This window comes from Salarias fasciatus, chromosome 14 (assembly GCF_902148845.1).
Source record: "Salarias fasciatus chromosome 14, fSalaFa1.1, whole genome shotgun sequence".
Lineage (NCBI taxonomy): Eukaryota > Metazoa > Chordata > Actinopteri > Blenniiformes > Blenniidae > Salarias > Salarias fasciatus.
Genome location: NC_043758.1, coordinates 25892286 through 25907572, shown reverse-complemented (window position 1 = coordinate 25907572; position 15287 = coordinate 25892286). Strand labels below are relative to the sequence as shown.

The following is a 15287-nucleotide window of genomic DNA, read 5'->3' as shown; positions in this document are numbered from 1 at the left end:
GAGCACCCACAAAATTTCGTCGTACCCCCCCGTGTTTCGTTGCACCCCCCCTGTGCAATGACAATAAAGTCTATTCCGATTCTGATTCTGATGATGCATTTTTATACCAGCAACAAACTAAAAATGTTGTGATCTAAACTCGCTAATCTTCAGCAAAATAAAGAATAATTTAAGAAGTTTGGTGGTTTAAAAAAAGTAACTTATATTTGTCGTAGACTGTTTACTTTGTCTCCTGCTCCACTAACAAAAAAACAGGCTGAATTATGAAATACCCAACAGTAACAGCCTGAAGTTCATGTCGCTGCTGTCTGTAATCATCAACTTCTTACACAAACTGTCTTGAAGTCACACATTTGTGAAATGCACAGAGTAAATGAAATGAAAATGCTCTTCAATTTTATTCCACTTTCTATACTGTCGACAGTTTTGTACCATTTCAGTTTTTGAATGACTGTTTCTCCTTTGAAACGAACATATGGATGTGCTGGATTGTCGAAGAAGACTTCTGTTCTGTAAATATGATTTTGACTTTGGAATGTGAATGCATCACAGAGCCGTCAGCCTCAGCGTCCGTCACACAATGAATGAATCGTTCAAAGCTAGCTAGTTCACCGGTGGCTAACAGCTAACAGCATGCTGATTTTATGGAGTGTGTCTCTAAAAATCCTACGCAGCACAACATGCTGTGTGGCTGCTGGCACATGCGAAGAAGGTTTTTACGGTCGCAATTTGTTTTTTTATTTATTAATGTCCTGCCGACGGTGTGTGTGTCTCATGCTCAATGTCTGAGAAATGAGAGCCCTGGAGTCAGCATTCCCTCTTTTCATACCATTCTTTAAAGTTTGTTTTCTTTGCCATTCTTTGCCGGTTTTGGCCCCTGTGCCTTATGTTTGGCACGCATGAACTATGTGTGGAGCCAGTGTATGCAGTGCAATTCAGCAGAAGAAGCTTCTTTTAATATTATAATAGAAATCTTTATCACCCTTTTTATCCATTGCCATAAAGAAGGAGTGGATTATCCTCGGTTTATCCATCCATCACTTTCTTCCTCCTGAGATCGCAGTGGGACTGTAGAGAGACGTGCAGCCATCCTGTTCCAACACCAAACCAGAGATTTGATTAAAAGTTATTGCGCTGTAAAAGGAATATAGTGGCACAAGCTTTAGACTGACCTTAAAGGGAGCAGTCAGAACTACTTTTAAAATGGACCAAACCAGTGACTTTGGTCCCGTGAGTCAATTCTCTCCACTGAGACTGGAATGAATCCAACACACGAGGACAGGGCCGACAGTCTTCCTCTTTATACAGGACAGACAAAAGTCTGCCTCAGAAGCCATTTGGAGACACAGGATACCTCATACATCAATCTTCAGCACTTCACGCAGGCTTTTCTGCATTTGTCTTCCTTTTTTCCCTTCTTTGGAATTTATCGTCTTTCTCATTCAGATCGATTTTTGTCTCTTGCAGCCATACATCTTCTCAGGGTGTCCAGGTCGGAGTCCGCATTGCCAAATAAGCAGCTGATTTCATTCTAATGAGACAAAAAAAAGATTGTGTTGAGCTGCAAGGATTTCCTCTCCTGTGGGGCTGGCTCAGACCTGAGAGGAAGAAGGAAAGTGCCGATTCAGGCCTGCAAATTAAACCTGTTTACAATTAAACCACAAAAACCAAAGAACGAGGTCTCTGGAGTGGCGTGACTTCCCCTCCATATTCACCTGGGACTTTACAGCTTCATAGCTGAAAATAGTTTTAAAAGAGTTTTAAAATCTGTCATCCGATAGCGACCTTACGATCAGACTGCTCAGGTGGAAATTGGTTGAAGTCGAATGAGGATCACAGGATCGGTTAATTAAACTGAAACACTCAGGGTATTTGCGTGCTTTCTACTCGGTGGGCCAGCTGCTGCCATCGAACACTCGGCTGTTTGGATGCAGGAGCTTGGATTTGGGCAGCTAAGTCTCTCAGCTCTTTGCTGTGTGGAGCTGTGGTCAGGGCCGAGGCGAGCGGCTGGTGTCTGTTTATAGAAAGCGCTGCTCGTGCCACATTATGAAGAGAAGTGGATATAGAGGATCTCAGAGGCGTTTTGGGTAAATACTCAGATAAGGTTATTGTTTCAACCTCAGAAAACAGGCTTATCCAACTGTATTTCAGAAGTTTCTCACTGAAGTGCATCCAAACCGTGGTGAAGCAGGATTATAAGCGGAAGACAAATGAATAAAAATCAGCCATAAATCTTCTGAGGAGAGCTCCTTGTAAGAAGAAGCCGGGACTGGAGCGTGTCAACGTGTTTCATCCCGCTGTGAGCCTTGAACGTGTGTGGTGAAAGCACGCTCGGGATCAGTCTGACGCAGAGCGCAGGAGCGAGCTGCTGTTTTCGTTCACAGGAAATAAAAAAAGATTCTCCGTGTTGTTTTTAACTTGCAAATTGAAGGATGGTGAAGGGGATTTTTTTTTCCCTCTCCTTTTCTTTAACAGATGCAGCTGCGAGATAGTTGAAGTGGTTGATGCTCTGGATTCTTTTTTATTCTTTTTCTTGGAGATTCCCCCAGATTGCGTCGTAGATTTCCTCTTTGCCAAACAAGAGTGGGTCCGTACGCAAACTTAAGGATTGCTTTAGATTCTTAAGATATATATCAAGAATTAGTTGAAATAGGTTATACGAGTGCTTACTCGTACTTACATTGTCAATTAATTGTAGCAATTTTTGGCATGAATACTAAATAAACCACGTGGAAAAAAAATCATCTTTTTAACATTAAGAGAGTAAGGGTGACTTCATTACAAGATAAATGCTTTTATGGTTGAAACATTAGAAAAATCCCATTCCACCTGGGTTCTTTGGAATCATGTCAGGGTGTGTAGAAAGCTGTCTGCTGGAACCGAGGCATTGGTGTTATAATTATAGAGCTGCATAAATAGATCATACTATAACTGTGTGACAGTCTCACCTGTTCGAAGTAAAGAAAACCACACAGATCTGAGCTGTATTGTTCTCCACGTCTGTAAAATATAGAAATAACGTTTCAAATGCGCATTTCAGTCCATGTGATGAAGTATTTTTGATCACTTCGCCTCAAGTTGTTTCTAATGGAGGATTTTCAACAGATGCGAGGCTCATTGAGTGAAGTGCTCTGAGAACATTAAATGAAGTCCAGCATCACTGGAATTCAGATCTCAATCTGGGTTTAATTGATTGATTGTGCACGTCATTTATTCCTTTCCACTCTGCATGATAGCAAAGATCATTTCAAGTACTGAAATGAGTGAAAAACCAGTTTCACCCTGCTGCGGCGCCGTGTTTCAGGCTACAGCCAGAAGGCACGCCGCTTTTTGTTTATATGCAAAGTTTTTTTTTCTGCTGGAAACAAAAAAGGTTTTTTCAGCCTACTTAATATTCCAGCGTGACAGAAAAAAAAGTTTTCATGTCTTTATTGTGGAAGATAGCGGCTGCTGACGCCCACACACACCCCTTCATCACGCATGTCGACAAGTGCGGCTACGTCTGCCAGGTGGGCTTGTTTGCTGCTTTATTGGATGCGATGCTGAGCTGTTAAAGTGCTTCCTATCTTTGAGTATGCTACTGGAGTGTTTGTATTCTTGAGGTTTCGGTTTCCTGTTCAAGTTTTTCTCCCAAGAAAAGATGAGGTTAGATCCGAAAGCATTTCAGTTCTTCCATGAATCAGGAAAAAAAGTTACTTTTGATTGAGCGGCAACCAATCAGTGGTTACAGTTATCTTGAAAATGTGGTTCAGAGACGTCAGGGGAAAGAAACCTGCCTGAATCTGCCCTTCGTGACTGTTTTTATTTGGGGGAGGGTGTCTGATTTTGTGGACCCAGAGAGAATTTTCTGGTGGGAGGCTGAGAATAGACTTAAAATGGAAAATTCTTTCCCTCATAGTTTGATATATAGTTTCACCCAGAGGCAGCCTGATTCAGCTGAAGGGCTGTTAGGGCGAAAGGTTACTGGGTGTTCTCTCGTGCTGTCATTACCTCTGCTCTCAACCCAGTCTCCAAACATGGCTGCAATCAATCTACAGTAGCTGTCAAAGTCCTGCATCCGCCACAGGAAATCCAGCCAAGAAAAGTTCCAGGCCCAGTTCTGTAGCCAGAAATATACTCTCATTTCTGATGCTTTTCCAAACTCTACTCAGGTAAAGCAGACACGATAGTGAAAGGATGATAGGTAAATATATATTATTAACTTTTCCCCCGCATGTTATGATCAAAGAGACTACTTATCTTTTGCCATAGTCCTAAAATGAACTAATAAACAACCAAACACACTTTTTTTCAGACAGGAAGACATTTATGTAATCTCTTATTTTTCTTGTTTGGAGCAAAAGATTCTCATAATGAAGCAACACTTGATTTTATTTCACTCAAGTAATGTGTGTGTATGTGTGTGTCTTCAAGGTTCATGAGGAGATGGGTGTGCAACCGGCGCCACTCTCTGTCCGTCCTGCTCATCCTGCTGGTGGTCTGCATTGCCATTCAGACCTTTGTCGCCCGCCAGGCCAGGTGAGGCGACTCCAACATCAGTGACACACTCAAAACTTTGATTTAGTGAGCCTTGTTTCCACTAAAGTCCACTTAGTTTTGAAGAACTTCAATGGTTTTGATCAGTTTATATACAGTCAGTTCAGACTGTATGTAAAATGATAGACTGATGATTTTTTTATTTTTTTTTTGGCTTGAGTGCAACATGTTCAGTAAAACAACAAAACAGAATGGACGAGGACCTGCTTCATCTCCAGTGCAGCTATACTGTTAACTATACTGTTGATGTTTGCTGTTTAAGTGACAACACAGCTTGTGTTATATTAGATATGGTACTTCTGTGTCCTTGGTGTGCTGTGTTTGATGTTTGACATCCTGTATGCCTCGCCACATAAGACTCCTCATGATGGAGCATGACGGATTATTTAAAGTAAAAGTGAACAACAATGCAAAGGAAATGAAATGTCCGCAAAAAAAAAAAGAAAAAAGAAAAAAAAAATGAGCATAAGGGTCTGCAGTGACGATGAAAGCCCCCAGTCATCGCATCTGTACAAAATTTGAGTAAAACACTAATGCTCAAGTCATTTTAAACCTTGAGACATTGCTGCCTGCTCCTGGGAACTTCACCAAACCCAAAACAATCAAATTCTGCAGTCAGTAATTATCAATTAAACTGGAAATATGCAGCTCGCCTGTCTCAGATTTGCCAGAAAATAGTGTAAAACCATGACAGCAGATGTTTCTACACCCGCAGGAGGAAGGTACATAATTAAAAAAGAAAGTTTGACAGTTTCCCTGGTATCAACAGCAGAATAAATTAAGCGTCATGAAGACAAACTAAACAAAACTGTGTGAAGCTGTTTAAAATGTATAACCTCTGTGTTTCCATATGAAGGTGTTATACATTCTGTTACATCAAACTGACTGGGTTTCAATTTTTCTTCTCAAGGAACGACAAGATGGCGTTCTCTGTTAAAGAGATTTCCACTCTGGGGAAAGGCTGGGCCGTCCACCAGTATGAGTCTTCAGCAGGAGCGAAGCAGGACATGAGAGCTTCAGCTCCTCATCAGAATAAAGAGCCATCGGACAAAAGCATCAACAGAAGGGTGGATGAGACGCTTCATCTCACTACTGAATCTGACACAGAGGAAAAAAATGTTTTACCAGAGTATCCGCCTCGGCCAAAACTTGGAAACAAGCCAGGCGTCGGACTTCCAGGGCCTCTGCTGTCCCACAATGCCAGGAAAGAAGTGAATGGAGCAGACAACAGGATCCTCATCAAGACTCACTTAAACATCACGAAACCCAGCTGCAGCCCCAAGTCCCACGTCGTTTTCCTCAAGACGCACAAAACAGCCAGCAGCACTATCTTAAACATCCTGTATCGCTATGGCGACAGCAGGAACCTGACCTTCGCGCTGCCGCTCAACAAGCACAGCCAGCTGTTCTACCCGTTCCTCTTCGCCTCGCACTTCGTGGAGGGAGTCAGCAGCCGGAGGGTGACGGAGTTTCATATCATGTGCAACCACATGAGGTTCAGAAAGCCTGAGGTGAGCTCTGTCACCTCCTAACTTTTTTTTTTTTTTTAACCGGAGTGACGACTTTTCATCCCAGATTGTGCGTCTATAGCATCTGTGATTTACACGACTCGAGTGAGAAAAAAAAAATGTGTTAATTGGCTTCAAGGCTTCAGGTGAGCTACGCCCATATTTTCACACACGAGGTCACATGCAGGCGGAGGCCCCGTTTACACACTGATGTGTTGGGCCAGGTTAAAACACTTTGGGCTCTAATTTGACGGCGCAACTTGGCGATGATCAGCAGCGGAGACAGTGCATTCCTATTTTCGACAGGCGCAGAAGAGGGTGTCTGGCAGGTCCGCTGCACTTGCGCCGAGATGGGCGTGGCGGCGCACCAGGGGGAGGGGTCGACAGAATCAGCTGGGCGCAGTGATAGTTTCGTGCAGAAGGTGTGAGCAGGCTGGGGAGCGGAGGATCTAATGACACTGACAGCTTGTCAGTGTCATGAAAGATACACACAATCACTCATGAACCACATAATTGTTTTTATTATCTTCTTTAGCACTAGAACATCCAAGACAATCTGACAGACCATTTGGGTTTTTAGAATTCAAATAAATCTGTTAAAAATAATTCCCCTGTCCTCTAATTCTTTGACTTTTCCTAAATATGTGTCTTGTATGTTTTTCTGAAGCAAATAAGGTCCTAACAATAACACAGATAATATTACAAAGCATTTATACCTCCAAAGGCCAACAGTGGTCTGTGAGACTTATTATTTATTTATTTATTTATTATTATTATTATTATTATTATTATTATTATTATTATTATTAGACTGATTAAAAAGATGCACTTCACGGGGCTTTTTTTTCTTCTGTGATTGATTTGTTTTGGTTCATGCGCGCATCTGAACAGGGGGCTAGCTCTGACAGCAGACAATCAGACAGATGACCAAAAATATCAAGCAAATCCCAAAAGAAAGATAGTAAAAACAGGCATAAATAAGAGATATAAGGTGGAAGAAGCTTTAGCAATGATACAGGAGGTCAGTGAGGGGGAATCGGATGGCGGAGACGTGTCGGACATCAGCGATCTTGACTGGAGTGAAGAGGAGGAATGTTCTGAATCAGAGTCAGAACAGTCGCGGGACAAACAGCGAAACAAATGTAATCCTGCTGCCCCAAAAACACCCGACCGACCTCCAGCTGCTGTACAGTCCAGCGTAGAACCTGCAGTGGCGCATGGAAGCGCTCACGCGTCACCTCCAGGTAGAGAATTACTGTAGGCTGCTGTCAGTTTACAACTAAATAATAATAACATAAAATGGTGTAAAATTATTATTATTATTATTATTATTATTTAAACTAATGTAATAAATCTGAGCACAACAGTGAACACGGTATTGACAGCAGGGGCACTGCAGCATCTCCAGATGTGCCAGTTACAGATTCAGGTAAAATATTATATCCTCCATTAAAGTACAGCAAACCATGTATTTTTCGTTTCCAAAAATTAATTTTAGAACGAACATATTTTCTGAATAAATACCTTTGTCCTGTTGAGCCTGCAGTCCCAGAATAAAATGAGCAGGGTGAGGACGGGTCGGTGTGGGAAGGTGTCCGTCCTGGTGCGCAACCGGGGAGACTTATTTTACTAATTTTAATATGTTCTTGATTATTATTGACAGTTAATAATACAACTATTTTGTGTGTGTTGGCGTGTGTGTGCGTGTGTATCAGGGAAACGAGTGCGCGGAGTGTGAATGAGAGGTACGCTGCGCAAATGCGCACTGTAAAAAGTTCAATACATTTTAAAACCTGATTTTAGGCATTAATAAAGTAGATATGAGACAGACGTTTTGCTGATCCACTTGATTTAATATTTTGTTTCTTTACCTTAATTTCTAATGCATTAGATTACAGAAAAGCAACCTGTTGGTGTGCTCCTGCGCAAAAACACTGCATATGACAGCCTGGCTGACCATAGCGGCCTTTGGAGGGGGGTAAGAATGCTGGCAACACGTGAAGCAGAGCGGAGGACGGAGCAGATAGCAGATGTCGCCACCATTCTCTCATAAATGATTATCCTTCGTCTGGGATGGCCGGAATGCCATGTGTGTGATAGGAATTACAGGGAATCATTTCAGAGGACATCGATCTGATGACAACTGAACCAGCAGTCCTAAGTAGACTCACCCAGCTCCGCTGTGCAGCTGCGCTGAGTGATTGGCACCTGTAATTCTTTGTGCTTTCCCAAATGTATCTTTAAGAGTTATGATGCACACAAATAAAAACAGATTTTCCCTTTCCCTACAAAGTCTGTATGTAGCCGCTAAATGCAGGGTGTCTGCATTTTTATTTCATTTGTCTGGCTCCCCAAGCTCTACAAGAGATTATTTATTTCAAAATGCAGTCATATACATTGTTGCTTCACTATGGTTTAGTATTGAGGCCAGGAAATAAAATGTATTTCATCATGTTAATGTAGCAGTGTCCTTCTTTGAAAAAAAGGAGAGGTGTTCATTTGATTGGTCAAATTGCGCTCAGCTGGGTTAAACCCACTTTCTCTCCTCTCTCTTGCGCCACCTGCGCCGGTGGGCGGGATGGAGGCGTGACTGCGCCTGGTTCACGAAATTAGGACAATTTTCTGGACACGCCCCGTTGACTTTATCCGCCGACGGCGCACTTTGCGCTCCGCTGACAGCGGGCGGATTCGGCGCAGTCTGTGAAGTTAGAGCCCTTTGTTTTAAAACGATGTCCGTTTACATGGAAACTCCAAAAAATGATGGAGTGGCGATGAATTGGCACTGTTGGCTGTAAGGAAACCACACACCAAGAACAATAAGCCATTAACAATGATGAGTACAGGAACATTTGTATGGACAGGGGACAAATTTGGATTTGTGTCACAGATGAATCTTAACTATGAAGCTACCAAGTCCCCGGAGAATATGAGCTGGGAGTCCTGCCATATGGAGGCCGCCATTGGTGTTATTGTTCATGCGCTGCGGAGGAAGTAGTTACTACGATCATGATGTTCATGTGCAGCAGCAGCTTTTCCGAAAAGTTGATTTTCAGTGGCTCTGAGTACAGTTGTTGGACAAGCACACCTCCAAAACACAGAAACAGTTTCCCCTTTTCACTTGAGAACATTGTTGTATATATTTGGCTCTAAATAAAAAAGCAACCATCGCCTGAAGGCAGCGAACATCCAGCCAGAGGCAGGCAGCTGTTTGAGAGAGAGCCTTCAGATTTCCTGTAATTCCTGCTCTGTTTTTATTCCAGGTGGCCAAAGTGATGCCTCGGGACACCTTTTACTTTTCCATCCTGCGACATCCTGTGACAATGATGGAGTCTTTATTCATCTACTTCAAGAGCATCCCGGCCTTCCACAAGAGTCCCAGCCTGGACAGCTTTCTCGACGTCAACTGGAAGAACTTCAACTTCTCGGTGAATAATAACCACTACGCTCACAACATCCTGGCTTTTGACTTCGGTTTCGACAACAACGTGACGGCCGCCACCACGGATCTGGAGAAGAGGGTTGCCGCGGCTATCCAGGGCATAGAGCGGGATTTCAACCTCATTCTTATCTCTGAATACTTCGAGGAGTCCATGATCTTGCTCAGGCACGCCCTCTGCTGGTCCCTGGAAGACGTGGCGTCTTTTAGGCTCAACAGTCGCAGTGAAAAAACCCGTCGGTCCCTCAGTCCAGAGACGGCGGAGAAAATCAAACACTGGAACGCCTTAGACTGGAGGATCTACCTGCACTTCAACGCTACTTTCTGGCACAAAGTGGATACCATGATCGGGAGAGAAAACATGAAAAGAGAAGTGTCCGAACTCAGAGAGATTCAGGCCAGGCTGGCAAAGACTTGTCTGAAAGGCGGGCAGGCGGTCGATCCATCACAAGTTAAAGACGTCGGGCTGAAGCCGTTCCAGTACGGCGCCGCTGTCATTCAGGGATATAACCTCAACCCAAATTTAGACAGAGACACCAAAGCAAAATGTCAAAGACTTATAACTCCAGAGCTGCAGTACACAGACCACCTCTACTACAAGCAGTTTCCAGATAAGTACCGGCCAGCGGTAAAAAAACCTAATTCAGGAAGGACTGCCGTGATGGGGATGGTGAAAAAGAGGGTGGTCCGTCACAGAAATACCATCAGGAAAACTTACCTACATCCCAAACAACGAAAGACTTCCATCAGTCCCCGGTCGACGCCCGAAGACGACGAAGACGAAACGAACATGCCGTGAGAGAGAACTGCGACATCTCTGAGATGTGGTACCTGTGTCTGTTCAGTCTGAGAGATATCAAGGAAAATGTCCTGTTACAGGTTTGAGAAGGAGCTGGTGGCCCAGTAGAGGAAGTAGTGTCCATCAAAACCCAAAGCATACATGAACAAACAGCATGCTCTGAATCGAAGACAGGTAATAACAGGTAATAACTTTATGACAGCTGAAGCCGAGCATCTGTCAGCAGATTTGATCTAAATTTCTGGAATATTAATATTTTATCCTCAGATTGATGTTCAAAAACAGGGGTGTCAAACACATTTTAGCTCAGTGGCCACAAACAGCCCGATTTCATCCTGAGTGATCCGGACCAGTAAAATCGTGCATTGACAACCTTCAAATGTAAAATTTAAAGTGTTTTTTTTGGTATACACAGAGTATACGTGATCAAAATGTCGATATTTTTGCAACAATCTAACAATTACAACTGACAGTTACAACAATCTCAACAAAAAAAACAATCCTGATGATATCTTCTGGTAGAAAATTGCGTGAAATGTCAAAAACTTTCTCCTGTAGCTGTTACATTATGTATGTTTTTACAAACTCACCCTGACAGAAACAAGGTAGCTGTCATTCAAGGCAGCTTCACGATATCTCAGCTCGGGTAAGACATTTTTTGCTGTTAATCTCTGTTCCTTGACACTTTTTACAATGTTCTTGGTGGTTTGTTGGCCTGGATTGGATCAGTTCTGGCCCACGGGCCTGATGTTTGACGCCCCCTTGTTAATTAATGCAATCACAAAGGAATTGATTTGCCTCCCGTAGTCAAGGTAAAGTTTAAATTTGCTCCAGTTTGTCTAAATTTGCATTCAGTGTATTTGAAAAGGCTGTGTTACACTGAGCCATAACACACTTTTCTCTCTGCTGTTCGGATCTGCTTATTGGTCCATTGTGAGGTGGTTGGGAGATTATGAAATTCATATTTATTTCTGGGCACACAAGGTTCACTCTCAGACTCTCCTTGTTCTGTGAAAAACACTCTGCTGTTCCAAATGGAGTTTTCTACACAGACAGTTTCTAAGATAAAACAGGTTTTGAAGGGATTTTGATGTTGTTCTCACATCACCTTATACTGTATACATATATTTGCGTCGACCATGAGAGACTGGGTGCTGGTGAAATGTGAATATCTGATGAAATCTGTTTCTAATTTATGCTTCTATTTTGTTTCTGATTAGGGCAAAAATGTAAATGTTTGATGGAAGAAACATTGAAGATCTTGTACTTTGCCTCAGTTAGTTAGACATACTTCAATCAACCAGAGCAACAGGGAGCATGAATATAAGCACTGTACCTGAAAAATCTACATCCAGGAGCTGTACAGCTAGATTTCCACTCAGTCGTATTATTCCCCGTGTGTGGGACCTGCATTCCATTACATCTGAATGACGGCGGGGTAATTCGACCAGTTAAGAGTAACAGTGAAGGCTGAATAGGACTTTTGTTATCAGGTTACAAGAATAAAGACGCTCATTCTGTTCTCCAAAGGTTTCCTGGTTTCGATTCGGGCAAAGAGAGCGACAGGTGAGGTTGAGGCAAAGGCCTTGTTTTGGTTCCACTGGATCTCCAACTGGATCGTTTCTGGACTTTCTCGGTTCCCGAGCTGAACAGATTAATTCATCTCATCTTTCGTGATGGACATCGGGTTTGTGTTTTGCCTGTGATCATTTCCATTGACTCTAAAGGTCACAATAAGGGTCAGTTTTCCAGCTGTCACTAATAATGTTGCATTGCAATACCAGTCCGAGTTCTGATAGATACAAACATTTTTGGCCCCGTTTACACAACACTAGTTTTAAGTTGAAACAGAAATTGGGGGCTGATGAGTTTAAATCTTCCCTGCTATCTCATTATTGATCAGTGTTAGAACCAGCTTTGATATGATGTAGATACAGGAAAGGTTCCTGTGTGTGGAATGGGAGTCATAAAGGTAGATGTGTGCTCTTTGGTTTAATGGGATACAAGTTTTCTGCATTTGATTTTGAACTGGGTGATGGAAAAATCTGAATGTTTTTTACTACCACAGCTTGGTCTCTGTGAGACTATCGTATGAGGTGAATGGTCACTTTTAGGCCACTAGAGGTCACAGAAGGTCAGATTTGCTAATGCTACAGAGCTCTGCAGGATAAAAGAGGAAGTTGTGGTCTTTTCACTGGTTGTCTGTTGGGTTTTTCATTGGAATTTTCTTCACATTTTTCTTTATACTTGTGGAAATAAAGACCTGAACCGGTCCTTGCCTCCAGTCTTTTGTTGAGCATGTACATCGTATTCATGAAATGCATTACTCTCACTGTGAAGACACTACAACACCATGTGGCCAACAATGCCGTACTTCTGGGAGGTTTTCACTGAACAGAGGAAACAGAGGAAACGTCATCAGGAATCCAGTTCACATGTCAAAAAAATGTACTATGAAGAGAAGTCAAGCTTTCCCATTGTAAAGCACAGTGGAGGAAGCATCATGCTGTGATGCTGCTTGGTTCTCAGTCAAAAGAATCTTAAAATCTCAAGATTTTTTTAAGGGGAAAATTTACTTTTGTGTGTAAAGTAGAAGAGGCAAAAGTAAAATATTCCAAACCTTTTAGAGTAAACCGTACTATTCATGATGCCAGAGCAGAACTAACAGCTGTGAGAAAGTACACCTTACAAAATAAGAGTATTAGCAGAATTTAATGACAGCGTCCTACAATAGAATATTGTTAAAAATGAATTCTAAACCTACAGCAGATATGTTTCATGCCTCAACTTCTTCTCCAAACCATTCCTTCATTTGATGAATATTATAAACAGCAGTACTATCATACAGCCACTAGAGGGAGATCTCGTATAAGTCTTTTCTGACAGCTGTTTTAAAGGAATTGGTTCATCATCTCAGAGATGTGCTCATAACTCAAACACTTCTCTTCAAAGTTGAGACATGTAATTTTTGTGGAAACGCCAATGCAGCCTAACAAGAGGAGCAGGTCTGCCCCCTGGTGTTCACAAACTCTTCCTGCACCACAGAAACCTCCAGCACCAAACCTGTCCTTCATGAACTCAAGCTCTGACAGAAAACTTACTGTGTGATGAAGGTGCTTTAATATCTGACACAAAGAATGTAACAAAAGAAGTACATTAAAGGTATGTCTAAGAAGACAAGTGAACAACATCAAACAAAATGACTGAAAGGAGATGTTAAAAATAAGACAAAACACCATTTAAAGCCCATAAAATGTCAAGACACAGTGTATCATAACAAATGAGAGATCAAATTGATATTGAGACACACAAAAAAAATTCAAATTAAAGTAGAAATAACGAAATAATATAACTTGATAAAAATCAAATAAGATAGAAATTAAATAAATCATAACCTAAAACCCAGGCTGAATTTTTGACACTTTAAACTGGAAAATAAATATTTAATCCAATAAACTGCATCTAACATGATTCCAGCTCTCACAAGCTTGTAAGTGAATGTCAAGGAATATTACAATAAACTACGGTAATTTGTTTTTGTAACAACTGATAGTTCTATATATTTTTTCTCCAAGTTGATGAAGAGCTGAGATCTTCAGAACTGAGACCCTTTTCCTTTTAACAGTTTGGTTCACGGAAAAGTTTATTTTTATTTCTCTTCAACTGTGAGAAGAAGCAGCATTTTCTGTTTTCACTAAAAATTTAAATGTAATTACAGGTTGAGGTTAAAGAGTCTCAGTTCAGTTCATGTGTACTTAAATAGATTATATTTATAAAGAAGATAAAGATTTGTATTATATTAGGATATTCTTAAAGGTCACAAGTCAAGTTTTAAGAATCCATTTGGCAGGAATGTTTTAAAGATCTAAAATATCTGGTGTAATTTTGAGAATAATGCAGTCCCGGTCTGGATTAAAAAGTCCAGGTAATGTGTGAAGATGCAGACAGCAGAGTGTGCTTGGTTTAGTTTAACAACAGGTCTGTTTTGAAGGATTAAAGAAGACAAGTTTCCTCTATCCTTTGTTTTTCAATGGATGTAATTTAGAAGGGAAATCTTTTCCCATCGCACCACTCAGACACAAAGCAATTCACAGCACTTCACAAGGAAATAAACAAAGTACATTCAAGTAAACTGGTTCAGAAAGACATAACAAGGATTCAATAAAACATACAACATTTATTGTTTAACGGAAGGCCTGAACAAATAATAGTATCTTATGGCCTGATTGTAAAGTGTGAGCAGGTGAGGAGCAGAGGAACTAAAAGCAGCTTCATCTTGTTTCCTCTGAACGGAGGGACACTCAGCGTCCCTCAGAGGACCATTCACAGCTTTATGGACCAGAAGTCTGATTGTGAAGTGAATCCTTTGACACACAGGCAGCCGGAGCTCAGCTGTGATGAGCTCCACCCTCTTTGTGCTGCTGAAGACTCCAGATGAGCTGCAGCTGTTGATTTCTGTTGAAAGGTCAATATGAAGCCATCTTTCATGAACCCACAACAAGAGAAATGACAGGAAACCCGAAATGACTCAAATGTTCACTTCAAACAGAAATATTCTGACTTCTGTCTTTAAAGCATTTTGAACAAAACACTGTGTGACTGGATTCCACTGACAGGTGAAAGTGTGTTGATCAGTCCTTCAGGTCGAGTTATAAATTCCTTGAGGCTCCTCCGCTGTGTGAAATTTTCATTGCTGACCTTTATGGAGTGTGACCTTTTCCATCGCTGCCTGAATGCTCGGTGTCGTCTGAATATTAAACGCTGAGCGTGGAAGTAGCGCCGTCTCTTCCAGCCAGGCCCCCGGGAGGATTTCTGGAGCTGGAGATGAGCGAGGTGCTGAGATACATCCCAGGTCTGATCTCTGAGGCCTTTAACTCTAAGTTAGGAACATAACAGGCCACATAATGGAGATTTGACTGTTTTGTAACTTATATCTGGACATCACTGAAGTTTAATGAGAAGTTGTTTTGATGATCAGCCTCTGGTCTAATGAAATGATACAAGCAAA

At 41.7% G+C, this 15287-nt stretch overlaps 1 protein-coding gene across 1 annotated transcript in view; it reads left to right on the top strand.

Moving 5' to 3' along the window:
• Positions 1-12552, top strand: part of LOC115401129 (galactose-3-O-sulfotransferase 2-like) — a 28190-nt gene extending 15638 nt beyond the window's left edge. The window contains exons 2-4 of the mRNA XM_030109318.1: positions 4414-4518; positions 5447-6047; positions 9305-12552. Of these exons, the coding sequence (XP_029965178.1) occupies positions 4414-4518; positions 5447-6047; positions 9305-10279 (1681 nt within the window). The 3' untranslated portion in view covers positions 10280-12552. The remainder of the gene's footprint in view (positions 1-4413; positions 4519-5446; positions 6048-9304) is intronic.
• Positions 12553-15287: the final 2735 nt, after the last annotated feature.